We start from the raw sequence: 27,995 nt of genomic DNA on the forward strand, positions 1-27,995 counted from the left end.
GGGAGACTACCCAATTAATGCCCAGAATTAAATCCAAGAGGATATATCACAATTTGTTTCTGTGAGTGATTTAATATACTTCAGTAATACATCATTGTTTTATCCGTAAATCATCAGAGGGAGAAAATACTGCTTGACTTGGCCACATGACTTATTTGTATATTTAGTAAATACAAAGTTTCATCACTTAAGGCTACATCTGACTACTTACATGCATAATTTCCTCTGTAACCAAGACTTTGTCATGGAAAATCTCTTAGCATCAAGTTTTTAACTTTACTGAAGTAATTTGTCCACAAAACAAAAACAGCCCTATATCATTGATGATGTTATCAAAAAAGAAATGATATGACATTCAATGTATGATTTTTTAAATTACTTGTAGCATATATACATAGATATATATCCTAAGAGTAACACACTAGAGTTATACCACTATAAATCTCGTGTACCTGATGACCTTCTACGAAATACACCCAATCAAATTGAGACATTTCTAGACAACACAAATTTATAAACTTCTTCATGATGTCCTAAATATCACTATGCTAACAAAAGATCAATGAAGCACATGGCACTTGACAATATAGTGTATGATAATTTCCTATGGTCATACAGTATAGTACATGTTGGTGTTACTGTGGTGTATGATGGTGTTACTGTAGTGTATGATGGTGTGTATGATGGTGTTACTGTAGTGTGTGATTGTGTTACTGTAGTGTGTGATGGTGTTACTGTGGTGTATGATGGTGTTACTGTAGTGTGTGATTGTGTTACTGTAGTGTGTGATGGTGTTACTGTGGTGTATGATGGTGTTACTGTAGTGTATGATGGTGTGTATGATGGTGTTACTGTAGTGTGTGATTGTGTTACTGTAGTGTGTGATGGTGTTACTGTGGTGTATGATGGTGTTACTGTAGTGTGTGATTGTGTTACTGTAGTGTGTGATGGTGTTACTGTGGTGTATGATGGTGTTACTGTAGTGTGTGATTGTGTTACTGTAGTGTGTGATGGTGTTACTGTGGTGTATGATGGTGTTACTGTAGTGTATGATTGTGTTACTGTAGTGTGTGATGGTGTTACTGTGGTGTATGATGGTGTTACTGTAGTGTATGATTGTGTTACTGTAGTGTGTGATGGTGTTACTGTGGTGTATGATGGTGTTACTGTATACACAATAACACTGTATACACAAGAACTTTCTGTATACACAATAGCACTCAGTACACACAATAGCACTCTGTATATACAATAGTACTGTCCAAAATGTTACAAATATCATAAAAAAATGATAATGTACATGTTAAATCTATCATATAACCCTCATGATATTATATGTATATGAAAGGGTTACATTATTGAAGAGCTAAAAATAACCCCTGTTGGTATCCAAATCTCACAACAATAACATTTACCTAAAAATAAATACAATTTTTTTCCATTAAAATTGCCAAAAGTCAAGTCATTAGTATGTTATCGAACATAAATACCATAAAATTTCATTCATGTACAAGTTGGTGTTTGTACCAGTTACTTCAGGTTGACATGTATATTAACCAGCATGTCAGATTTAGTGGATACAAGTTAGATTACGATAATTCATTCTGACGTATAACATGGATTATCATCTATTTCTATGGTTGGAGGCATTACACAATATGTGAGATCAGTTTCAATCTTCATAAAAGAAGTGTGTACATGACATAACATAAGGTATGAAAACAAATACAATGAAGGTTAGAGTCAATGTTAAAAAAAAAGAACAAAATTCCTGCCAATCTTCTAGGTAACCATGTGATAAATCCATGGTCAGTATTCCTCCCTGTCACAAAATCACACTTTCTAGCAAATAGGCCACACTGACTGTGTACTTATTTCCAGAAAAAAAGGTTTGTTAAAAAAGAAATCACCATATTTTGGGTTTTTTTTTTTTTTATACTTGTACTTTTTATGTTTTTTTTTTTTTAATTTTATTACCATTTTTTTGTTGTTTTTATTTCAGGTTTTTTTTTTGTTGTTTTTAAAGAAAAAAATTATATATAAAAAAACTCAAGAAACTTTAAGATGGACCAAAGGATAAAAAAAAATAGGTCTGTGGCAGTTTAAAGTTCCAAGCATGAATTTTAAACCTACAATGGTGATATATAGAAGGAACAAAAGCTAACATAACCCTTTAAAAGTTTAAAATCCTCCAAAGAAAACAATTTCTTTGTGACAATTTTACACCTCAAAAGAATTAAAATGAGAATATCTTGGCTTCATCCAGACAAGACCGGTATCATGAAATAATTATATAGAAATTGTTTTACTTGGAAATTACAATATCACGATTTCCAGGGAAATTAACCATTGCCTTTGCTGTATTACCATAAGAAAACAATGGAGGTAGATTAGTTAACTAGAAACTTATATGGGGTACTTCAAACAAACTACTTGTTAAGAGAAAATCTTTCAAAACATTCAAATCTATATTCACCAACATGGTCCTACTATGTCCATACTCATCAACATGGCCCTACCATGTCCATACGCATCAAAAGGACCAATAGGGCCATCGTGTCCATACTCATCAACAGGACCGATAGGGCCATCGTGTCCATACTCATCAACAGGACCAATAGGGCCATCATGTCCATACTCATCAACAAGACCAACAGGGCCATCGTGTACATACTCATCAACAGGACCGATAGGGCCATCGTGTCCATAATCATTAACAAGACCAACAGGGCCATCGTGTCCATACTCATCAACAGGACCGATAGGGCCATCGTGTACATACTCATCAACAGGCCCGATAGGGATACGTGTCCATACTCATCAACAGGACCGATAGGGCCATCGTGTACATACTCATTAACAAGACCAACAGGGCCATCGTGTCCATACTCATCAACAGGACCAACAGGGCCATTTTTTCCACAGTGGACATCTTCAATCAACATCCACCAACAGGCCCCTATCAGGCTTTCATGCCCATATTCATCAACAGGACCCATGACAAAAATAATGGCAGTGTTCATAGACCACTGTCTTGATGCTCACCAACCCAGCTTCACAAAATATATTGACAAATTACAAAGTCCTTATAAATACAATGATCAAATACTCATCTGGTATTTGATTGTAGTGATGGGTTCCGTTAATTTCTACAATGAAGCTAAAACATGGAAAATTAAAAACATGAAAACTTTTAAACAAAAAGTCTGACAGGCGACTCCTTTATCAAACCTTCTGTGTCCTCCAGCAGAAAACACATACTGAGGTCCATTATCAAATCAATACACCAAACTACAAATCTCACAAAAAACACACCATTCCATTCAAAGCAGGTTTTATGGAATGGAGAAGAAACTATATGTCACAAATCACAAACATTTTTTAAGTACACATATGTACATTTAGTGACATTCAATGATACACATCACTAGTAGGTTATACATACATGTACGTTCATGTTTAAGGAGCACAATATTAGGTATAAACTAAAGATACCACTTAAAAATTTTTTTTAATTATTTTTTTTTTTATGTAGATGAATGTGTATCTTCTATGAATTTTGCACTGTTAGATTGCTTTTACATAATACAATTAATACAAAGATTATTGGAATAATGTGTAGTTTTAAACATAAAAGACAATTATTATTCCTGTACATCTATGTTGTATTTCTAACCTGCCAGGTAGAACACATCAGTAGATGTAGTTGTTACACAAGATATTCCACATACACAATTTATACACATGTCTGAGACACAATGTAAAAGTCAAAAACACAAAGTCTCTAACAACCTGACACCAGATTTCGTCCACAGTAGACAGTGAAACTGACCATCACCTCTTGTCAACAGAACACAGTGAAACTGAATACCACCTTTTGTCCACAGTAGACAGTGAATCTGGACACAAACTTTTGTCCACAGTAGGCAGTGGAACTGACCATCACCTTTTGTCCACAGTAGACAGTGAAACTGAACACCACCTTTTGTCAACAGTAGACAGTGAAACTGAACACCACCTTTTGTCCACAGTAGACAGTGGAACTGAACACCACCTTTTGTCCACAGTAGACAGTGAAACTGAACTGAATGCCTAGTTGGTGTCAGAATTATCCAGAGTGAAGATCAATTATATCAAATACAGGAGTATTTAGTATCACAATGAAAGTAAGAAAAATATAAAACGGTAAATGTCTAACACAAAAACCCTGTAAGTACACATATTTCAATCATTCTGCAGAAAAAAACAAAACAAGTATGTTCACATATATCCCTGTTATCACATCACTTACACGTAAATTTGTCAGTTATAAACTTGATACAAGGCATACAAATAAATCTTCTTTTATACACTTCACTGAAGGACAGCCCTGAAATGTTTGCATGTTTATCAGTAAGTTTAAAGATATATCAGCCCATACAGAGACAGGTATAGAACTGTGAAACCTTTGTCTTTATAAAGCACTGTCACTTGAGACCATACTTATCACTCGGAAATTATTATCACTGAAAGCTGAAACGCTAATCATAATCTCAATGCTTTCAAAATATCATTCAGTAACTAATATCTATTTCTACAAATTATCAATTTGTGGTTTGTGTTTTAGAGACAAGAACATTGTCTGTTAATATTGAAAAACCAGGAATTATCACAGACTCATTAACAATCATTATACACTTTACAAAAAAAAAAAAAAAATTGAAAAAAGGTCAGAAATTAAAAATTAAAAGGTCATACTTTTCAGTTTTCACAGGTAAAAAGATCCAGAGCTGTGATAACACATATATGTGTATGTAAGTCGGTGGTAGGGGATATGTAGGTTTTGTAATGTACACAATACCAGTACTGATTGGTACAAATAAATTTCCTATATCCCGACTGCTTGCGTGTTACAACAAATATCTGGTCTTTAACAGCTGTTTTATCTGTATAGTCTACAACCTATAACTAAAGTCTCGATAAGAGGGCTTTATATGTTAATGAGGACTGATATGTACTCGTCTGTCCCAGAAAAAGTTAACACAATAGAACATACCCAGTATCACTAGGTGTTCAGGACAGCGGATACAACAACAGGTACCAGGCAAGCAGTAAATTACAAAAGTGAACCTTATATCGAGGGGAGTTTTCCAAGACATTACTTTAAGACACTCATATCATTGAAGCTTCTCCAAACAACCCCTCACATACTCAGATCTCTTCTTAAGCCACAGGAAACATCAAGATCTGTACACATATTGCTTTCAGAAACATAAAAGTACCAACTGATGCCAATGAAATATACACACAATATGTCCCAAATGTCAGGTTGCCTATCAATAAAAGATGTCTTTGACCCAAATACATTCATAGTAACGATTGCCCTTTCTTAATGAAATATTGTCAACAATTTGTTTACCTGTAAGATGTACATTATCAGGGTACTGGACATTGTTATAAGATATCTTCCATCAAAGACAACAAATTCACAAAAATATTTTTACTAATTGGTCAGACATATCATGTTTTAACTACAAACTATAATTCTGATAAGGAAGATTGTGTAAATGTTGTTTCAGGGGCCTGATTACTCTTCATCATACATTTCTGCCGATACCAGATGTTATGTTCAAGTTCCTGAGATTAATAAGTCTTAAGCAAGATCTTGACTTTTCCTGTGGTTAAGCAAACACCAGTTACAAGAGGGGTTGATCTGAAGCCTCCCAATAACATTAGAGTCTTAAACATAACGACAAACTCATCATGATATAGGGTGCAGCTACTGTAAATAACCACATGTCCGAGATCCATGTCCGCTGTCATCAACACCCAGTGAGTGTGCCTTTGTACAAACACAGTCATAACAATGCTTAAAAAATACCAAGAAACCTCCTTAACTGATGCTTTTCATACAAAACTTTATCACACTGAACTACAAAACATGCAGTGAACATTTATAACCGTTGATAAATAAACAAAGTAACCATCAGCACTATTTGAACAAAATCATGAAAAAATAGAAAAAGTTACATTGTACATGAATACAGATTGTCAAGACACTAAAAATCTTTCTGGAGAATTCTTCATGATTAGTAATGCTTGACGTCTAAAATGTTCCATCCTCAGCCAGACTGACCAATGCCTCGTCAGTCCTCACAGACTCCCCACATCACTCCTCTCTCCTACTACATCTCCCTCACTCCTCCTCCTCCTCAACCTCCCCATACGCCTCTTCTGCCAGAGCAAAGTATTTGTTTGCCAGTCTCCCCTTCATGGCAGCCATGGCTGCTTCTGCAGCCTCATTGTATAAGTCACCTACATAAAAAGACAATGTCAAAATATTAAAAAAAATCAACACCCAAACAGATTGTAGTTTGAGCTAAACAGTAAACTCAAGTTGCCAGTTGTAAGCTTGCTTTCAGCATGTTTCACTCGAGCTAGGCACATTGCCTGGCTCTCCGAATTGGCACTTTCCCTGGCTGGTATATGTCATTCATGCACATACACACAAGGCATACTTCCAACCCAACATGCTGCCTCACTTTAAGCAATAGCAGAAATGAACCAGCAAGAATTAACTTTGCCATTAAATATGATGAAAGCTAATCTTCTGTCATAAAGTCAACTGTTAAGACTAGACCAGGACTAATCTATGTACCTGCTGTTGATGGGTCCTTTTCCAGACCATGGCCCCCTTTGTGCAGCAGCTCAGCCTTTTTAGCTATAAGGATATGGAGAGGATCCTCCATTGTACAGCTGTATTCGCCACCTTCATCATGGTTGTCAGTCTCAATGGCCCGTTCGTACCAGGACAGGGAATCCTCCCACGATATTGATCTACAGCATCAACAATTATCTTAATTTGACTCTGTTCACTGCTTATTTATCTATCATATCCTATTCACTCCATCCCAGTTTTCAAGATTGTTTATTTATCTATCATATCCTATTCACTCCATCCCAGTTTTCAAGATTGTTTATTTATCTATCATATCCTATTCACTCCATCCCAGTTTTCAAGATTGTTTATTTATCTATCATATCCTATTCACTCCATCCCAGTTTTCAAGATTGTTTATTTATCTATCATATCCTATTCACTCCATCCCAGTTTTCAAGATTGTTTATTTATCTATCATATCCTATTCACTCCATCCCAGTTTTCAAGATTGTTTATTTATCTATCATATCCTATTCACTCCATCCCAGTTTTCAAGATTGTTTATTTATCTATCATATCCTATTCACTCCATCCCAGTTTTCAAGATTGTTTATTTATCTATCATATCCTATTCACTCCATCCCAGTTTTCAAGATTGTAACAACTAATCTGGTAACAATAGATAGGTACATTTTACATAACAGGACTGTGGCAGGTGTTAACCCTTAGTCAGGTGACATAACAGGACTGTGGCAGGTGTTAACCCTTAGTCAGGTGACAGAACAGGACTGTGGCAGGTGTTAACCCTTAGTCAGGTGACATAACAGGACTGTGGCAGGTGTTAACCCTTAGTCAGGTGACATAACAGGACTGTGGCAGGTGTTAACCCTTAGTCAGGTGACATAACAGGACTGTGGCAGGTGTTAACCCTTAGTCAGGTGACTCAATAAGTAAGAAAGAGCAGTATTTACAGCTACCTATGTCAGGCCCAATGACAGAAAGCTTGCCTTACAAAAATTTCATATTTTTTAATGACAATGAATACAAATCACTCTTCAAACAGAAGGGTATTTTCATGAAAAGCAAAATCAAGGAACGACAATATTAAGGAGGCTGGTTATATCGGATCCCTAACTCAGCATAGCAGTTATTTCTCGTTTGTATTCATTTGTTAATTGGTAAACTCACTGTGAACAGTTCATGAACTGTTTGTCTTTATATGTCCTTTTCTGCTCTTAGATGTCATTCACAGACACAAGTTGCTCACAGGAAAATTCCTACCTGATGACTACTCTACTCTTTGATAACTAAAACACCTTGTATTCCTGGAACAATTGTTTTTACAGTAAAAATATGACAGTACTACAGTGCTGACCTTTTAGTACCAAGGCCAATGCCAGTCTCAAATGCTTTAGCTATGTAGATCATTGCTCCACGGTCTCCAGCTTCAGCAGCCTCCACCATGTAGTCAACACCAATGTTGAAATTCTCATCACTCTTCTGTACACCAAATCAACACCAAATTAATAAGTATGGTAACACACGATTTATCTTCTTTCATTCAACAGTGTTACTATATATTCAGATAAGGTAGTGAAGCTTCACAGGTAAACAGAAACATATATATCCTACAAAAAATCCAAGGTGCTGACATCAGACCCCACTTCCATGAATTTTATCTAACTTAAAGAATTTTTCTTAACTTAAAACTGCTCATAAAAAAACATTACATAAGATAATGACATATAGCTTATAGCTTTTTCTTACCTGATCTAATGCTTTTCTATGCAAGTTAGTTTTCCTTAATTTAAGGAAGATTTATAAAACTGGGGCATGATCTCTAAGGAAGATTCATAAAACTGGGTCATGATCTCTATGGAAGATTCATCAATCTGGGGCATGATCTCTCAATCCTGCTTACCTCAATAACACAACTAATCAAGACCTCCCTCTCCATGTCCAGGTAGAGCTTGGCCAGGGTCAGTATGGCCTCCATTTCACCCAGCTCTGCCGCATGTTCCTCGTGAAATATGGCCGATTCCCAGTCTATATCCTTCTCATTTCTCTCCTCCCCGACCACAAACCTCCCCACTTCATGGTATTTAGCCATTTCATGATGAATCTGTGTATTAAGTTACATGATATAATAATAATGATATTGATGACACATTCAACTACTTGCAACTCTTCAACAGCTATGAGTTGATGTCATAAATACAACTTTTTTGCAATACAACATCAGATGTCTGAAACATAGTAACATCATATCACAGACCAAGATTTTATGGTGCCTATGCTCTTGGTTCAAGTTGAAACACATCCTCTTTAATGGGCAACAAGATTCTGCCAAAGGACTTTCAGTTATGTGCGAGACACTCAATTAGAGTTGAGATCACAACAAGTTGTTGGATGATGGGCAACATTGTTATGTGTGAGTGAGATCCATGTACTTAAGCACAAACACAACACATGATACAAATTGGACAGTAAAGTTAGTGTTTACCTTTCCTAGGGTTGAATCTCCAACCTTTATATTCATCAATTTCCTGAAGTCTATCTCCATAGCAACACAAGATGGCCGAGCTCTTTGCTGTGCCATTCTCTGGAACGCCTCATGCTCCTCCTAATGAATGAAAAATTGGGATCGTAAACATGTTATAGAATCATTACTTCATCTACTACAGGTTTTTGGGTACAGAAAAACCCAGAGAAATGCATATATTTATTTTGAGAAGTTATTGTGTTGAATTTTTCCACAGTTTCTACAGAATTGTTTCACCATTTTCTTTGTGATTCACTTTTAAGTCCCTACCAAACATCTGGGCCAATCCAAATTGAAATTGTTGGTGTTTTCTGAAATTTCTATATGAATGTATGAAGAAATGTAATAAATACAAAAGGTTTTGTGACAGTAATATACACAATTTGTACAAATAGCGTTCTTTCCTAAATCCTGGCTCTGAGTGTTACAGCTAATATCTGGTCTTTAACAGCTGTAGTCTTCAACCAATATCTGGTCTTTAACAGCTTTAGTCTACAACCAATATCTGGTCTTTAACAGCTTTAGTCTACAACCAATATCTGGTCTTTAACAGCTTTAGTCTACAACCAATATCTGGTCTTTAACAGCTTTAGTCTACAACCAATATCTGGTCTTTAACAGCTGTTTTATCTCTGTAGTCTACCACCTATAACTAACGTCTCAATAAGAGGGCCATATTGAATATTGGAGATTGGAATTGAAATTCAGAAACTGTTAACATCACCTAATTATCTATTTTGTTAGTTACAACAATGTTATAGGTGAAAACACTCAGCATATTTAAAATCAAAACTTATACTCCAAACGTGAAAATGCCAAATTTCAAACCCTGATCAACAAAAAAGTTATCCAGACATGATAAGGAAAACAAGTGAAGAGTAGTATTCTGAAAAGTTTTCCATGCATAAGAAAGTTGCAATTCATAGTGTCAACAATCACTCTTTTTGTCAAACATTTCAAATATTAATAAAAACTTGAGCATGTCAAATGTATTTTCCATGTGTAAACAGAAATTTCAACTAAAACAATGTTAAGTGTAATTCAAAACTGAAGTGACATTCATAACATGCAGTGACTAGGTCTTCACTCAGTTCAGTTTTTTTTCCCACCTGAGATACTCCGAGGCCATCAATCTGAAGATAAACAGGATTTCCTAAATCATTCTAGTGTGTATATGATGTAGATATTGAAGTTTAGAGTACAGGTCCCCTTACTAGCCTCAGCTAGTGAGAGTTTGCCTTTAGTCCAGTGGTAAAGTGTCCGGCTAGAGACCAGAGGATTGATAGTTAAAACCCCAGCTGTGGCAGGGTGTTTTTCACTTATTCTTCCTATTACATATACATTATCATCAGCTGTGTATAAATTTATATTACCAGGATATACCAAAAAACAGCTCAGAGCAGCTGAATGAAAAATAATTAACAAAAACTTGGACCAAATAAGTGCCCAGGGTGGTAATGAATGGGTAAGTTTTCTTTGATTTGCAGACTTATCATACAACAACATGTGAAGAATACCACAGGATCGATGTTCAATGTAAACATCAGATGTGAAATATAGCCATTATCCTTAAAGATAGCTGGAATTGTATATAGGAATTTCATATCTATTAATCCTGCTATTTTTAATATATTATGATAGCTATATTTCACATACAAAACGATTGACTCCTGTAAACAAAGTTATGTTACGCTAGCTCAATGTCTGCTACCTACCATTGATTTTGATCTTTCTCTTCTGTTTGAGGCTGAAGGATAATCTAGTTATAAATAATAAGGACTGAAGAATTTTAACTTATTTAGAATATAAAATAAGGAAGTGTACCTCTGCAGTCATTGAGGATTGGCTGTCTGATTTGTCCGACCTTTCGGATTCACTGATGAACCTCATGCGGCCATGCCTCACCATTGGTGATGGACTGTCAACAAACATGCCTTCATCTGTATCCTCATCGATAGCAGAGTCACTCTGCACTGACGAGTTGGATCGCTGGCGCTCTAAAAACCGTGTAATGTCAACCTTGGAATTGGGAGATGAGAGAGAAATGCAGCGTTCCTCATCCCCTCTTAACCTCGTCTTCATCATCGACTTTCTCTGCAAGAAAATGGTAATATGATGTAAAGGGTTTTTAAAAAATTTCTAAGACTTCCAAAAAAATACTGACACAGGAATGAATGACACAAAATATACAATACAACAAAACAATATGTACAATCTTACACCTATATGACAGAACAATAATTACCTGGTATGTAAGATTTAAAACCAGTGTCAGCAAATACAGTAATGAAACCAATGTACATTTGTCATCAATTATATTAGGACCACTATGTTAAGATTTTCACCATGATTTCAACTTTGACCAAAATATTTCATAAAAAAAATGAAACCATGAATAGAACAGGATTAAATTTACCTGATGGCGAAGGATGTCTTTGTGAGCATTGAGCTCCAGAGGAGAGAGATCAAATTCTGTAAGATCAAGACACCGACAGATTTCATTACAGATGTGAGAGTGAAAGAAGAGAGCCATGCCTTTAGCTCCAAGATTACCGTCTCCATATTCATTACCCTCTAACGTATGTATCTGAGGATCAGTGTAGAGGTCACCAACTCCCTGAATGTCCACCACAATCAGCTTGTGGCCAGACCGTTCAAAAGTGAAGTGGCTGAGAGCCTGTTAACACAAAATCAAAAATATTACATTAGAATTGTAAATCACAAGCTGTCATCATACCTCAAATATTACAATAGAACTGTACGTGAAATGCTATCTCCTTATCTCAGATATTACAATAGAACTGTACGTGAAATGCTATCTCCCTATCTCAGATATTACAATAGAACTGTAAGTGAAATGCTATCTCCCTATCTCAGATATTACACTAGAACTGTAAGTGAAATGCTATCTCCCTATCTCAGATATTACAATAGAACTGTAAGTGAAATGCTATCTCCCTATCTCAGATATTACACTAGAACTGTACGTGAAATGCTATCTCCCTATCTCAGATATTACAATAGAACTGTACGTGAAATGCTATCTCCCTATCTCAGATATTACAATAGAACTGTAAGTGAAATGCTATCTCCCTATCTCAGATATTACACTAGAACTGTACGTGAAATGCTATCTCCCTATCTCAGATATTACACTAGAACTGTACGTGAAATGCTATCTCCCTATCTCAGATATTACAATAGAACTGTAAGTGAAATGCTATCTCCCTATCTCAGATATTACAATAGAACTGTAAGTGAAATGCTATCTCCCTATCTCAGATATTACACTAGAACTGTACGTGAAATGCTATCTCCCTATCTCAGATATTACACTAGAACTGTACGTGAAATGCTATCTCCCTATCTCAGATATTACAATAGAACTGTAAGTGAAATGCTATCTCCCTATCTCAGCTTTATTACAATAGAACTGTACGTGAAATGCTATCTCCCTATCTCAGCTTTATTACAATAGAACTGTACGTGAAATGCTATCTCCCTATCTCAGATATTACAATAGAACTGTAAGTGAAATGCTATCTCCCTATCTCAGATATTACAATAGAACTGTACGTGAAATGCTATCTCCCTATCTCAGATATTACAATAGAACTGTAAGTGAAATGCTATCTCCCTATCTCAGATATTACACTAGAACTGTAAGTGAAATGCTATCTCCCTATCTCAGATATTACAATAGAACTGTACGTGAAATGCTATCTCCCTATCTCAGATATTACAATAGAACTGTACGTGAAATGCTATCTCCCTATCTCAGATATTACAATAGAACTGTACGTGAAATGCTATCTCCCTATCTCAGATATTACACTAGAACTGTAAGTGAAATGCTATCTCCCTATCTCAGATATTACAATAGAACTGTATGTGAAATGCTATCTCCCTATCTCAGATATTACAATAGAACTGTACGTGAAATGCTATCTCCATATCTCAGATATTACAATAGAACTGTAAGTGAAATGCTATCTCCCTATCTCAGATATTACAATAGAACTGTACGTGAAATGTTATCTCCATATCTCAGATATTACACTAGAACTGTACGTGAAATGCTATCTTTTTTCCTCAGGCAACAAGCTAGTCACAGCAGCTCCTCACTAACCTGTTACGTTTTACCTGTAATTAGTCTTCACCTACCCGTAATTAGTCTTCACCTACCCATAATTAGTCTTCACCTACCCGTAATTAGTCTTCACCTACCCGTCATTAGTCTTCACCTACCTGTAATTAGTCTTCACCTACCTGTAATTAATCTTCACCTACCTGTAATTAACCTTCACCTACATGTTATTAGTCATCACCTACATGTTATTCATCTTCACCTACCTGTAATTAGTCTTCACCTACCCGTAATTCCTCTTCATCTACCTGTAATTAGTCCTCACCTACCTGTAATTAGTCTTCACCTACCAGTAATTTGTCTTCACCTACCCGTAATCTTCACCTACCCATAATTCATCTTCACCTACCCGTAATTCATCTTCACCTACCTGTAATTAGTCTTCACCTACCTGTAATTAGTCCTCACCTACCTGTAATTAACCTTGACCTACCTGTGGAGTGTAACGTAGTGAATCCTCAACAAATCCAGAGTTGGAGTTATACTTGACATAATGACCTTCTATGAAATGCTCAAGGTGATACAGGGGACAACCTGGTCTGTCTTTAAACTCCAAGATATACATTTGGAATATGTCAACCTTTAGAAAATAACACAGATACAGAAGTCAGTAAACACTTATTTCTATTACATAATATGTACAATATGAAAACAAATGATAGAAATGTTATCTGTCTTAATTATCTTTCATGTTTTATTTTTTAAGCAATAGTCAGTTATGTCGATGAAAAAAACAGCAATGGCATGTTTCTATTTACATGTATAAATATCTACACTGATTGGCTGTGCGTCCTCATATCCAAGACAACAGAGAAAATGTAACTCATAACAAACTACACACATCACTTTTACATGCTAATCAATGTTCATTACACAGAGTTATTTCCTCTTGATTTATGAAATGTCTACATGCTTAAGTGCAATCCACTGATGCTAAAACAGTTTAAGAGATTGTATATGATAGTGGTATATATATCATACACTGAAATAGGTACAATATGTCAAATTGATTCTATGAATGGCACACTTTTTTCATTTTAAAGATTTGCTTTTATAGATTGAATATAAATGTACAAAAAAATGATTATGTTGATTTGTTGTTTGATAACAAAACATTAAAAGTATGATACCTTTTTTGGAGGCTTGTGTCTATTGTACTCCTCTGCCCAGAGTTTTGCATCCATCTGAAGTTTGACATCCTGGAAATACACCTCTCTGTCGACTGCCTGTATGTAGTTTTTGGCCACGTAATTACCAGCATGGCTCCAGTCCTGATGCTTCAGGAACTGAGACAGCTTTTTCCTGAAATACATAAGGCATTATTTTTTTTATAGACGTGCAATATTCTTGATTAGCATTAGATGATCTTTCATATATAAGATACACATAATCAGTGTGCATGGATCTTTAATTTATATATAATTTACATATTCAGTGTACATGGATCTTTAATTTATATATAATTTACATATTCAGTGTACATGGATCTTTAATTTATACATAATTTACATATTCAGTGTACATGGATCTTTAATTTATATGAGATATACATTATCAGTGTGCAGGAATCTTTATTTTATGAGACATACATAATCATCATAACTCTATCTATACAAGGTCTTTCCCCATATGTCATCATCCTATGTGACAAGGTGCACAAAGTTAGGATTCAAAAAATATTCTTATTAATAATGAAGTAAATATGTATAACATTCTGTTTTTAATATTGTTTAGATCTATACCCTCCCTGTTTGAAAACATATCTAATTTACTTTGTAAAGTCTATAGATGTTTGTACACACATCTGTATACGTCCTAATCCTATTAGGTACCCAGACCTGTAATAATCAGATTATAGATAATAAACTAAGCACATTACTTTTGCCTTTTGTACAAGTACCTTATTTAACATAATATAAAGGACCCTGGACAAAGATAAACTATAAGACGTCTTGTCAGGCCTTTATTTGCCTTCTCTCCTCTTTCTTCTCAAGAAGTTTCAACAAGTTAAAGCAATCGATTCAAAATTTCTTAAAAAGTTGCAACAAACCAAAACAAGCCATATGACAGCATGAAACATTTCATGGTATAATGTTAAAACACACTTATTTACATAGGGTAAGAAGATGTGTGTTGTTGGGGGTTTTTTATAGGGAAAAGTCAGGTCAACTTGTTAGAGTCTTCCCTATCTAAAAATGTTTCAATTTTGTTCTGAATTCTTTTCCACAATGCCATCTGTGTCATGTCAATTGTCTTGTTAAGGGAACAGATCAGACAACATGGAGAAATCACATATATATAATCACAGAGTGTTTCTTTTTGTACTGTATAACTTTATGTCAAATACTGGTACAGCATACCATGTAAAACAGAATTACACAAAATGCCAAGATGGAAACAAGACATTTCTAAGTTTCTCTTTCAATATAATAATTACCATGGTACAATAAATCATTATAATGATATACATAATGTTGAAGTAAATTTTGATGAACAATGGGTGGATGAGGAAATAATACGTATGACATATGACCTTGATGCAACCTAATGTCACAAGTCATTGATTTATATTTCTGTGTTTTGATAAGTAAATCAAATGCAGAGGCCTATAATTTTATAAGATCCTGCAATATATATATCATATATACATGATACAGAAACATGGGAAGTTTTACTAAACAAATAGCACAAGTGTCTACCTTAATCAGAAGGAATGAAAACAAAAGCGTTTTACCTGTACAGGTATATATATAGGCAACAGTTTGATGTTATCTACAAACCCTATGTCATAACAGACAACTCTACATGTGCCTCAGGTGTGATAGCTAATGAATAAGTTATAACAGTGTATGATTTGTGTATATGTCATCTTTTGATTGCTATGACGCAAATAAGAACATCTTATGACCTACTTACTACATAACAAAGTTAAATCACATTTGATATTAAAATATGAAATAAAATTGACTTTGAAAAACTACAGGTATAATAAAACTTTTAGATTTTTGTAAAGAGTAAGCCAGTTAAACATGTTTGCTTCCAGTATAAAGGTACAACACTGAATCTGTGTACCCTTCACCTAGTAGTTTATTCCTAGGAATGAAGAATTAACACAGTGTGGGTTTCTACTAGAACATCTCGTTAACAATGTAAACATTTTAGGTAAAAATGAACTAGTACTGGCACCAGTCACGATCAGTTTAAGATGAGCAGTACGAGACCTAGATTTATATCATAATAATATATTGGAGACTTCTTACTTAAATGGATAGCCAGATACAGGAATGGCTAATTGAGTATCAAGATCAATCCTTATTTATCCCAGTGAGATTTCTCACATTACCAGTCTAAACACAAAAACACCAAGTCATGACCTTGGTTCCAAGATTTCCCTCATGAGTAGTCCTAAACACAATCTCAGCTCCACCTTACCAGCCATGTAGTATTTTCCGGTTCCTTGTTTTTGGCTATGACTTAGAACAACAACAAACCAAATCTTATTGTTAACACCACATACACAAAACATACAACTGGCACAAAATCTCAGAGTATTCTATTACATTCATTAGAACACACTATAAAAACATTTCTACAATCAAAAATGTGTAGAATACTTATAAACACATAGCTGTTTTATCCCTATAAGGGTGACACCTGATCAGGTGATTTAAATGACAGCGCTGTCAGTTCTGATCAACTTTAGTACTTGATTTGTGACCAAAATAATCAAAAGACAAGTATAACAATGACCTTGACCTCTCTACCTGTACTACTACTTTTCTCTCAGACACAAACTACTCACTCTTACACATCAACAATAACACTTTCTCAAATGTTGTCAGACCTACTAATCTACACATCCAAAAAGCATTGTTATGCTCCCTTCCTGAACGTACACACATGATGTACACAAATTTCCCCTACCCAAAACATATGCCAGATACACATATTTTACTCCACAGAGGCCTGTATCAATGTTTCTTAGGAATGAGGGCTAGCTGTAGTACCATACAAGCTTGCACACCCACCCCACCTCCCCCTTCCAAAACCTTGTGACAGACTCCTGAGGTTTACCCAATCCCCTTTCCCACCCCTCCCAGCCATCCATCCTCCTTCCAAACACAAATGCATACGGTGTATACATTAATATCATTTCTTCTCACTATACATTAATATTATCCCTCTCCTAATACTTGAATATATGTACAACAACACTACACTTCCTCCCAAGTCCTATCCAAATTACATGTATGTATAAAGTATTTTAATATATTATAACGTGCATCCCCAAGACCTCTTAAAAGAATTGAGTTGTTAACATACAAACTTATATATCATTTAGTGGTATAAGTATATAACCACGACACACATTTTCTGAATATATGTGGGAACTATTTAGCATGAACTTCCTATTCAGTAAAACTACAAACCTAAAATATTTATAAAATCTAAACACAAGTATTTTTTTTCAAATTATACATGTGGCTTTTGATACAGTGCATATTTCAAAATGATCTTTATTTTATCAAATCTTTTTTTGTAGCTAGCATAATCCCCTTCCATCCTCTATATATAGCTAGCTAAACATTACCCTTTTCTGAGAGCTCTAAACTAAACATGACCTATCTGTTAGACCCATAGCTAAATAGGATCATTCTCTGCATCCCTTGGCTTAACATTATCCCTCTCATTGTCCATTATCTAAACATTATCCATCTCTCAGACCCCTAGGTAATCAATATCCTTCCTTAGACCCCTAGCTAATCAATATTCTTCCTAGGATCCCTAGTTAGTCAATATTCTTCCTTAGACCCCTAGGTAATCAATATTCTTCCTCAGACCCCTAGCTAATCAACATCCTTCCTAGGATCCCTAGTTAGTCAATATTCTTCCTTAGACCCCTAGTTAATCAATATTCTTCCTTAGACCCCTAGCTAATCAATATTCTTCCTTAGACCCCTAGCTAATCAATATTCTTCCTCAGACCCCTAAGTAATCAATGTATTTCCTTAGACCCCTAGCTAATCAATATTCTTCCTTAGACCCCTAGGTAATCAATATTCTTTCTTAGACCCCTAGGTAATCAATATTCTTTCTTAGACCCCTAGCTAATCAATATTCTTCCTTAGACCCCTAGGTAATCAATATTCTTTCTTAGACCCCTAGCTAATCAATATTCTTCCTTAGACCCCTAGGTAATCAATATTCTTTCTTAGACCCCTAGCTAATCAATATTCTTCCTCAGACCCCTAAGTAATCAATGTATTTCCTTAGACCCCTAGCTAATCAATATTCTTCCTTAGACCCCTAGGTAATCAATATTCTTCCTTAGACCCCTAGTTAATCAATATATTTCCTCAGACCCCTAGCTAATCAATATTCTTCCTTAGACCCCTAGGTAATCAATATTCTTCCTGAGACCTTAAAAACAGATATATCAGAATAGCGCTATGTGTATTGATACTACACTGAAAAAACAGATATATCAGAATAGCTTTATGTGTATTGATACTACACTGAAAAAACAGATATATCAGTATAGCTCTGTCTGTGTGTATTGATTCTACACTGAAAAAACAGATATATCAGAATAGCTTTATGTGTATTGATACTACACTGAAAAAACATATATATCAGAATAGCTCTGTCGATATTGATTCTACACTGAAAAAACAGATATATCAGAATGGCTCTGTCGATATTGATTCTACACTGAAAAAACAGATATATCAGAATAGCGCTATGTGTATTGATACTACACTGAAAAAACATATATATCAGAATAGCTCTGTCGATATTGATTCTACACTGAAAAAACAGATATATCAGAATGGCTCTGTCGATATCGATTCTACACTGAAAAAACAGATATATCAGAATGGCTCTGTCTATATTGATTCTACACTGAAAAAACAGATATATCAGAATAGCTCTGTCGATATCGATTCTACACTGAAAAAACAGATATATCAGAATGGCTCTGTCTATATTGATTCTACACTGAAAAAACAGATATATCAGAATAGCTCTGTCGATATTGATACTACACTGAAAAAACAGATATATCAGAATGGCTCTGTCTGTGTGTATTGATACTACACTGAAAAAACAGATATATCAGAATGGCTCTGTCTGTGTGTATTGATACTACACTGAAAAAACAGATATATCAGAATGGCTCTGTCTGTGTGTATTGATACTACACTGAAAAAACATATATATCAGAATGGCTCTGTCTGTGTGTATTGATACTACACTGAAAAAACATATATATCAGAATGGCTCTGTCTGTGTGTATTGATACTACACTGAAAAAACAGATATATCAGAATGGCTCTGTCTGTGTGTATTGATACTACACTGAAAAAACAGATATATCAGAATGGCTCTGTCTGTGTGTATTGATACTACACTGAAAAAACAGATATATCAGAATGGCTCTGTCTGTGTGTATTGATACTACACTGAAAAAACATATATATCAGAATGGCTCTGTCTGTGTGTATTGATACTACACTGAAAAAACATATATATCAGAATGGCTCTGTCTGTGTGGCTCTGAAAAAACATATATATCTGTGTGTATTGATACTACACTGAAAAAACATATATATCAGAGCTTTATGTGTATTGCTCTGATATATCTGTGTGTATTGATACTACACTGAAAAAACAGATATATCAGAATAGCTTTATGTGTATTGATACTACACTGAAAAAACATATATATCAGAATAGCTCTGTCTGTGTGTATTGATACTACACTGAAAAAACATATATATCAGAATGGCTCTGTCTGTGTGTATTGATACTACACTGAAAAAACAGATATATCAGAATAGCTCTGTCTGTGTGTATTGATACTACACTGAAAAAACATATATATCAGAATGGCTCTGTCTGTGTGTATTGATACTACACTGAAAAAACATATATATATCTGTCTGTGTGTATTGATACTACACTGAAAAAACATATATATCAGAATGGCTCTGTCTGTGTGTATTGATACTACACTGAAAAAACAGATATATCAGAATAGCTTTATGTGTATTGATACTACACTGAAAAAACAGATATATCAGAATAGCTCTGTCTGTGTGTATTGATACTACACTGAAAAAACATATATATCAGAATAGCGCTATGTGTATTGATACTACACTGAAAAAACAGATATATCAGAATAGCTCTGTCTGTGTGTATTGATACTACACTGAAAAAACATATATATCAGAATAGCTCTGTCTGTGTGTATTGATACTACACTGAAAAAACATATATATCAGAATAGCTCTGTCTGTGTGTATTGATACTACACTGAAAAAAAATATACAGCTCTGTCTGTGTGTATATATCAGAAAAAACATATATATAGCTCTGTCTGTGTGTATTGATACACTGAAAAAACAGATATACACTGAAAAAACATATATATCAGAATAGCTCTGTCTGTGTGTATTGATACTACACTGAAAAAACATATATATCAGAATAGCTCTGTCTGTGTGTATTGATACTACACTGAAAAAACATATATATCAGAATAGCTCTGTCTGTGTGTATTGATACTACACTGAAAAAACATATATATCAGAATGGCTCTGTCTGTGTGTATTGATACTACACTGAAAAAACATATATATCAGAATAGCTCTGTCTGTGTGTATTGATACTACACTGAAAAAACATATATATATATGTGATACTACACTGAAAAAACATATATATCAGAATAGCTGTCTGTGTGTATTGATACTACACTGAAAAAACATATATATCAGAATAGCTCTGTCTGTGTGTATTGATACTACACTGAAAAAACATATATATCAGAATACACTGAAAAAACAGATATATCAGAATATATGTGTATTGATACTACACTGAAAAAACATATATATCAGAATAGTGTGTATTGATTCTACACTGAAAAAACAGATATATCAGAATGGCTCTGTCGATATCGATTCTACACTGAAAAAACAGATATATCAGAATAGCTCTGTCTATATTGATACTACACTGAAAAAACAGATATATCAGAATAGCGCTATTGTATTGATACTACACTGAAAAAACAGATATATCAGTATAGCTCTGTCTGTGTGTATTGATACTACACTGAAAAAACAGATATATCAGAATAGCTCTGTCTGTGTGTATTGATACTACACTGAAAAAACAGATATATCAGAATAGCTCTGTCTGTGTGTTTTGATTCATAGATGTTTACTTTTTTCAACAGATAGATAAAGTGCTGATGTTTGCCTGTACTCTTATTAATTATAAACATATAGCTATCCCTGTTTACACATCTGACTGAGCTCAACACATCTGGTGTCACATATCATGTGCCCTATATATGCCTACGTCCTGAACACCTTGTTGTGTACAGGTACATACTCGACTGTGAAAGTGACCTCAAATGAATAATGGTAAACAACTGCAAGTTTCCTACCTCACAGCAAATACAATTTGAATGGTAAACACTTTCTTATTCACTGGTTAATAAGCAGTTAAATTAACAACATCTCTATCTGTACAAATATCTAACAGAGAATGAGATGTAGTGATCTAAACTGTTTGAGAGTATGGGTACACATTTAACCATACAATATTGTTTAACAGTATCAGTATACATTTATCTAAGCTGATTTTAAAAATTCAATCTAATACAAAATTAAAAACAGAAACATGAAATACTGAAAATACTTCAGTCTCAATTAGTAAAATCATTAGCACTATGGCTCCTATGTATCTAGATCCAATCTGGTATTATAGAGATGAAAGTTGTGTTATCAAGAAAACATGGAGTAACTGATGCTAGGAATACTGCAGTCACAATAAATTTGGTCCAACCCTTCAGTCAGGGCTGCAGACAAACTAATTAAATTAAAACTTAATTTAAAAGTTAATTATGTAAAAGACGCAGAAACTGTATTGAAATTATTACACCAAGTGTAGCACAAAGAAAAATAGAATTTAAATGACAAATATCATTCCCGTCCTTTATCCTATATTCTACAGATTATATACTACATTAGCCGATGTTTGTAACGAAGCATGACACACAGTGCTAGCCGACATGACCCAGCCTATCACAAATGAAATCACTAGAAAGTCTTGCACTACTGACTGAGCAGGAGATACTATCAGACAAAAAGGGTGGCAGACTCCTGCTATTATATCCTGATCCAGGTTAATATTTTTTTTTCAGCTTGATAATCTCTTCAATTTTCACAACCGTCTAACAGCTGTGTGAGGATCATACGATATATATATATATGATTCTAAAGCTAGAGAGAAACATGACTGCTACGGTAACACATTTACAAATTGAGTAGTTTCAGATCTGAGAGGCAACGACGGTTCAATTCCTAAAATCAGATGTGAAAAGTAAGCCTAACTAACTATACAGATTTTCTCTTATTTCTGAAGAAGTGTAACATTGTCAAGAAAACCTACATATATCACTACAACCTTGGCCATTCATGCATAAACAGTGTTTCACAGTTGTTGTAAAATAAAGTTTATCAAGTTTACTTTCACAAGGCTTTTTTTCCACTCATTTGAAAATTTTTATCCTAATTTTGGAGAAAATTATCAGTTGAGAAGTAAACTTTTAAGAAATAAATAATATATTTCAGGATTTCAGGAAAATATTTCGAAATAAATCCAGCTGGGAATGGGGCCCACATATGGCCCCACAAAGCCTTCAGAGAAAAGCCCTGCTTGCACTCAGCCGTAAAAAATCATTAATGTTAACTTCTCTCTACAATGTACCTAAAGCCCGTGTTTTTATTTAAAACATATGCATCATCCACATGACTTTTAGTCATCACATGGGAGGTGACTGTGTCTGCACCATGTGTATATATCACCCCATATGTCAACCTATGTAAACATGTTTCTGGTGGTAAATCTATCAATATCAAATAACCATTGATTTTTTATATACATGAAAATATGACATCATATTAATTATGTCTTCCAATACAAGGAATAATAAGACAATTACAAGGGTTTGATGATAGAAACAATAGCCGATTTATTATAATACACAACAGTAATAAAACATAATTAATGCAGTGTGAAAAATTCAGCAATTTTCATATAATTGCTTTCCTTGTTTACTTGTGGGGATATATATATGATTTACAGCTAGTCTCCTCCATACGTGTAATCACCCAACAGTAACACAACTGACTAAAGTACAATAAAACTTACTTGACATTTCTAAAAATATTTACCCTTCAACAATTACATCTGTTTATAAACAAGATCGATCCCTGGGACAGGTAACTGGGCCATCCAGAGCTCTGCCATCAGCTTGTTTACAACAAAGGTCAAGTGTCTCTGAACTGGGTCATGTAGGTCACCTACCTCCATGTAAGATCAACAATAATATAGCCAGACACGTGTACACAGAGAATCGACTCCATTAATACTAATTAAGATTATTTTAATTATGTCAACACAACATCTTTAATTGTATAAAAGTACGGCAAAGTGATAAAAATGTGTAGGATTTAGAAAACAGTATTTTAATGCTAGCTGTTCAAATCTATCACTAGATATTTCAGTAAGCTATTTTAGATGCTTTCATGTTGTAATCCTGGTAGCTCTGTTGGAACATGTTAGAGCACTACAAGTGTTACATCAGGTAAACATCAGGGCTTATCCCCACTTATCTGGGAAAGCCTGTTTTAATTTCAATTTGGAAATAAAGCCTATTGGTAATACAAGTTTTAGAAGTAAAACATAAGGGAATTTGGTCACATTTTGAAATAAATCCAACTGGGAATGGAACCCATATACAGCCCCAAAGAACCCCTAGAAAAAGCTCTGCTTATTAGGCAAAGATTTTACACAATTGTATAATTAACTCCAACATTTGAATTTAATTTAATTTACAGCGAAACCATAGGTCTACCAAAGAGAAATACAAAAAGAAACAGACAAGGAAACAAGATTCCGTGTGCTAGCTTTAATACAAAGGACCCAAGTATGGACTATTATGGATACAAAGTACTAAAAAACTGTATCATTGAGAGACAAGATACTCCATCTAAGCAGACAGCTACACTACATTCACCACTAGGTTTGTTTTGGCTTGCTCAAGCGCCAAACAAATTCCCAAAACCAAGAACTGTCACATCAAACAAACACCTCCCCTCCACAATCAATACACCCTATAACCTGTGTTGACACAAGTACAACAATATATTTGTAACTATATCTTAAAAAATAGTTAAACTGATGTAATTTTTTTGTTATTTACTGAAATCAAATTGTTTACCCTGTTTCTGTAAACCACAAAATCTCCACTACATGTATAACCTTACCATGTCCATCACAGGGGCCTGTCACAATGTTTCTGAGAGATCAGTACTTGTATGGTATATTATCACAGGGGCCTGTCACAATGTTTCTGAGAGATCAGTACTTGTATGGTATATTATCACAGGGGCCTGTCACAATGTTTCTGAGAGATCAGTACTTGTATGGTATATTATCACAGGGGCCTGTCACAATGTTTCTGAGAGATCAGGGCTTATATAGTATACTATCACAGGGGCCTGTTACAATGTTTCTGAGAGATCAGGGCTTATATAGTATACTATCACAGGGGCCTGTCACAATGTTTCTGAGAGATCAGTGCTTGTATGGTATATTATCACAGGGGCCTGTCACAATGTTTCTGAGAGATCAGGGCTTATATAGTATACTATCACAGGGGCCTGTTACAATATTTCTGGGAGATCAGGGCTTATATGGTATACTATAACTAGTTTTCACTCCCCAGGAACATTGTTACAGGTCCCTGTGGTATTGATATCCCCATTGGACATACAAACCCAGTCAGATGTCTCAGATTAGTAGTATATAATATAAATAGTGAATGGCTGTGTCAAGTCGTGTTATGGCAGTATCAAAACAACTTAACATTAATACAGTAGTATCAGTATTTTAATTAATTCCAGGTTTTCACTGATGTTGTTTTAATGTGGTGCTGAGTTAACCAGGTCACTGATACCAAGGTGTAATAAACTATCCACGTCACATGAAACATTGATAAATATCACCTTCTGCAACATGCTATGTTGCATGTACTAGAACAACACTGACAGCTGCTCCTTTGAAGCAAATTTAATCAGTAGAGCAATTTCATTTAACACGAACCTAAATGTTTTAGTGTCAACAGTGTGAAATGTATATCAATGTTGATTTTGGCATTGACAACAAATATTGTGAAGCAGAGCTGTATCCTACCAATGATCATCATGCAAGACAGTTACTCAAATACAGCTGATGCATAACATAGTTACTGAATTATAAAATGTAGGTCAAGTTCAGCATCCACCACGTGTCTCAATAGAACAAACCCTTTCTGCACATGAACTGCCCATGCCTTTTACACCAAATGTAACTATATAGACAGATACTTAATCAAACCATCAAAGTATGGAGTATGGGTTACTTCAATAATTAGTATGATGTGATCAGTATACAGGAAATACAGCTTAATCATTGATGTCTGTTCATTCAATCCACAGACTTCTGTGGCTGATCCTGGTATTAAAGAGACTTATTAACAATGGGTAGTCCACAGGGATTAAAGGAACATTTTCACAACCTTGACATCTCCTTACTGGATATATGTAAATGTAATACTTACAGACGGTAACATTTTCTCATTGCTCCTCTGTTAAAGGACTGAAAACAAAGAGGAACAAATTATCAATCTCCTCTGATTTTTACGAAAACAACACGAATATTCAAAATTCCCATCTATATATGTAAATGTCTCATTCTCCTTTCACGGTTATTTGTTTACACTTAATTGTAAAAAAAAAGGACAAAAAACAAAATAAGGATTAGAAGCAATAGTTTATAAATTACTTTTTCATTACCTTTGATTCCATCTTGACTTTTACTTCATCTGTCAACCAAGTTTTCTTGTGTGGGTTGTAACGATGTCGGATGCAAATTTCAGAATCAATGTCTTCAATATGAAAAGCTTTCCATGGGTCATTTAACAATTTTGCCTTCTTAATTGCCAACGCCCAATTGAATCTTGCTCGTGCACTTGCAGTGTTAATGTTTAATTTCAATGCACCTGAACTGGTTTGAAGAGTATTCAGCGATGCTAAAGCAACAGATTTACTCAATCTTCTTTGTCTGAGTGACATTAGTGGAGGCATGGCAGGTGCTTCACTATCACTTTCCGTGTCTTCCCGTTCATCTGAAGCATCTGCTCCGGTGTCATCATCAGTACTGGAAACTTGACAGATTTCAGGATACAACTGCATGTCCCAATCATCATCACTGTCATAGGTTTCTGAACTTTTCGTCGACATCTTGATATACAGATAGCTGTGCTCCCTTATAAACTTTAATCTATTGGAAATGTTGTAATCTGTTTTATCCTGATATTAACCAACCTTGTGATCATTCAATCCACTGTTTTAATTCACTCTGATAATTGTTCCAGTGTAATCTCTTTCTAATTATCAGCAGAATAGTTGATTATCACAGGGAATACCCCAAAGCAATTTGAATTTATGCATCTTCAAATTGTTGTCTGACCTGAAAATAAATTGGGAGACCTGTGTGATAAAACTGCATAAACAATTGAGAAAGAAAATTGGATTCTCGTAAAGGCGTTGTCAGGTGTCATATTGATATTGTGCTGCTTTAAATTTCAGACCTACACCAATTAGATTATATAATTACATCAGTCAAAACACAAAAACAGTGCATATGTAGCTTATAAAGTTGAACATCCTCTTTCCTGTTGTGCTGTTACACATCATTTGATTTACATGTATTCAAAACTTTTATTATTGACACTATAGACAGGGAACATATAATGAATGGACTTAAAGCAGTGCTAAATGGAGGTTCATCTGTGTTCTTAGTTAAATATTTTTTGTCCCAAAGCTGTGCAGTCATCAATCCCCCTTCTTCATACGTCCCGATTCCCGTGTGCTATTTCAGCTTCCAAAGCCCACAGAGTAAGCTAGGCCCAGACTATGCTTCCAAAGCCCACAGAGTAAACTAGGCCCAGACTATTCAACATTCATTGGTAGGTTGCTAGAATTATCATTTTTTTCAAAACTTTCAAACCGTCTAGGAGTCCACTGCTATTAGGGGACATGTACGTAACGTTATTCAGTTTCATATAACATAAGTAAACATAATTTAGCTCAAAAATCCTTTCCTGGGACACCACGAACTTGTTTACATGCCTTGACACACCTATTAAACACCAATGCATGACACTGCATTGCTCTATTTCAGCGCAGACAAATTCCTACCTGATGCTTACAAATGCCAGAGCGCTCGCTCGTCTGCGACAGCGTCAAGCAACGTTGTTTTCTTGCTGCTAATGTGGAAAGAGCCTTGACTCGATAAGTTTCATGAGGTCACGTTTGTTGTTTACCACAATATAGGCCTACTTTGTATGAAAACATCCGATGCCTTCCGACGAATTTATTCCGAAGAAGAAAATGACTTGATAAATAATGATATTCCAAACATAACACCGTATTTGCAGGAGTCTAATTAATGTGTAATCTTCAATTGCTATCTAAGTATCAGACATCTCCAAAAGTTTCTTATATGTGTGCCTGATAAGATCTATAAAAATATTGATAATA

At 34.8% G+C, this 27,995-nt stretch overlaps 1 protein-coding gene across 1 annotated transcript; it reads right to left on the reverse strand.

Annotated features, from left to right (window-relative positions):
• Window positions 1-1,186: 1,186 nt before the first annotated feature.
• LOC132555776 (eukaryotic elongation factor 2 kinase-like) lies at window positions 1,187-27,781 on the reverse strand. Its single transcript, XM_060220140.1, has 12 exons — window positions 27,654-27,781; window positions 26,247-26,922; window positions 26,012-26,049; window positions 14,460-14,631; window positions 13,763-13,909; window positions 11,599-11,859; window positions 11,007-11,276; window positions 9,144-9,263; window positions 8,562-8,762; window positions 8,016-8,140; window positions 6,638-6,816; window positions 1,187-6,294 (listed from the first exon to the last, which is right to left on the reverse strand). Exons 2-12 carry the CDS (start codon window positions 26,691-26,693, stop codon window positions 6,176-6,178), a joined length of 2,079 nt encoding a protein of 692 aa, XP_060076123.1. The 5' UTR covers window positions 26,694-26,922; window positions 27,654-27,781; the 3' UTR covers window positions 1,187-6,175.
• Window positions 27,782-27,995: the final 214 nt, after the last annotated feature.

This window comes from Ylistrum balloti, unplaced genomic scaffold, assembly GCF_031769215.1.
Source record: "Ylistrum balloti isolate Yb309-2 unplaced genomic scaffold, AGI_CSIRO_Ybal_v1 Utg370512, whole genome shotgun sequence".
NCBI classification, from domain to species: Eukaryota; Metazoa; Mollusca; class Bivalvia; order Pectinida; family Pectinidae; genus Ylistrum; species Ylistrum balloti.

Excerpts from the sequence above, each read along its gene's own strand:
- LOC132555776 (XM_060220140.1), bottom strand. The coding sequence starts at position 26,693 with ATGTCGACGAAAAGTTCAGAAACCTATGACAGTGATGATGATTGGGAC. Across the intron at positions 14,632-26,011 it reads ATGAGAAAATGTTACCGTCT|GAAAAAGCTGTCTCAGTTCC; the intron begins GTAAGTATTACA and ends TATGTATTTCAG. Across the intron at positions 9,264-11,006 it reads AATCCTCAATGACTGCAGAG|GAGGAGCATGAGGCGTTCCA; the intron begins GTACACTTCCTT and ends TTCATTCATTAG.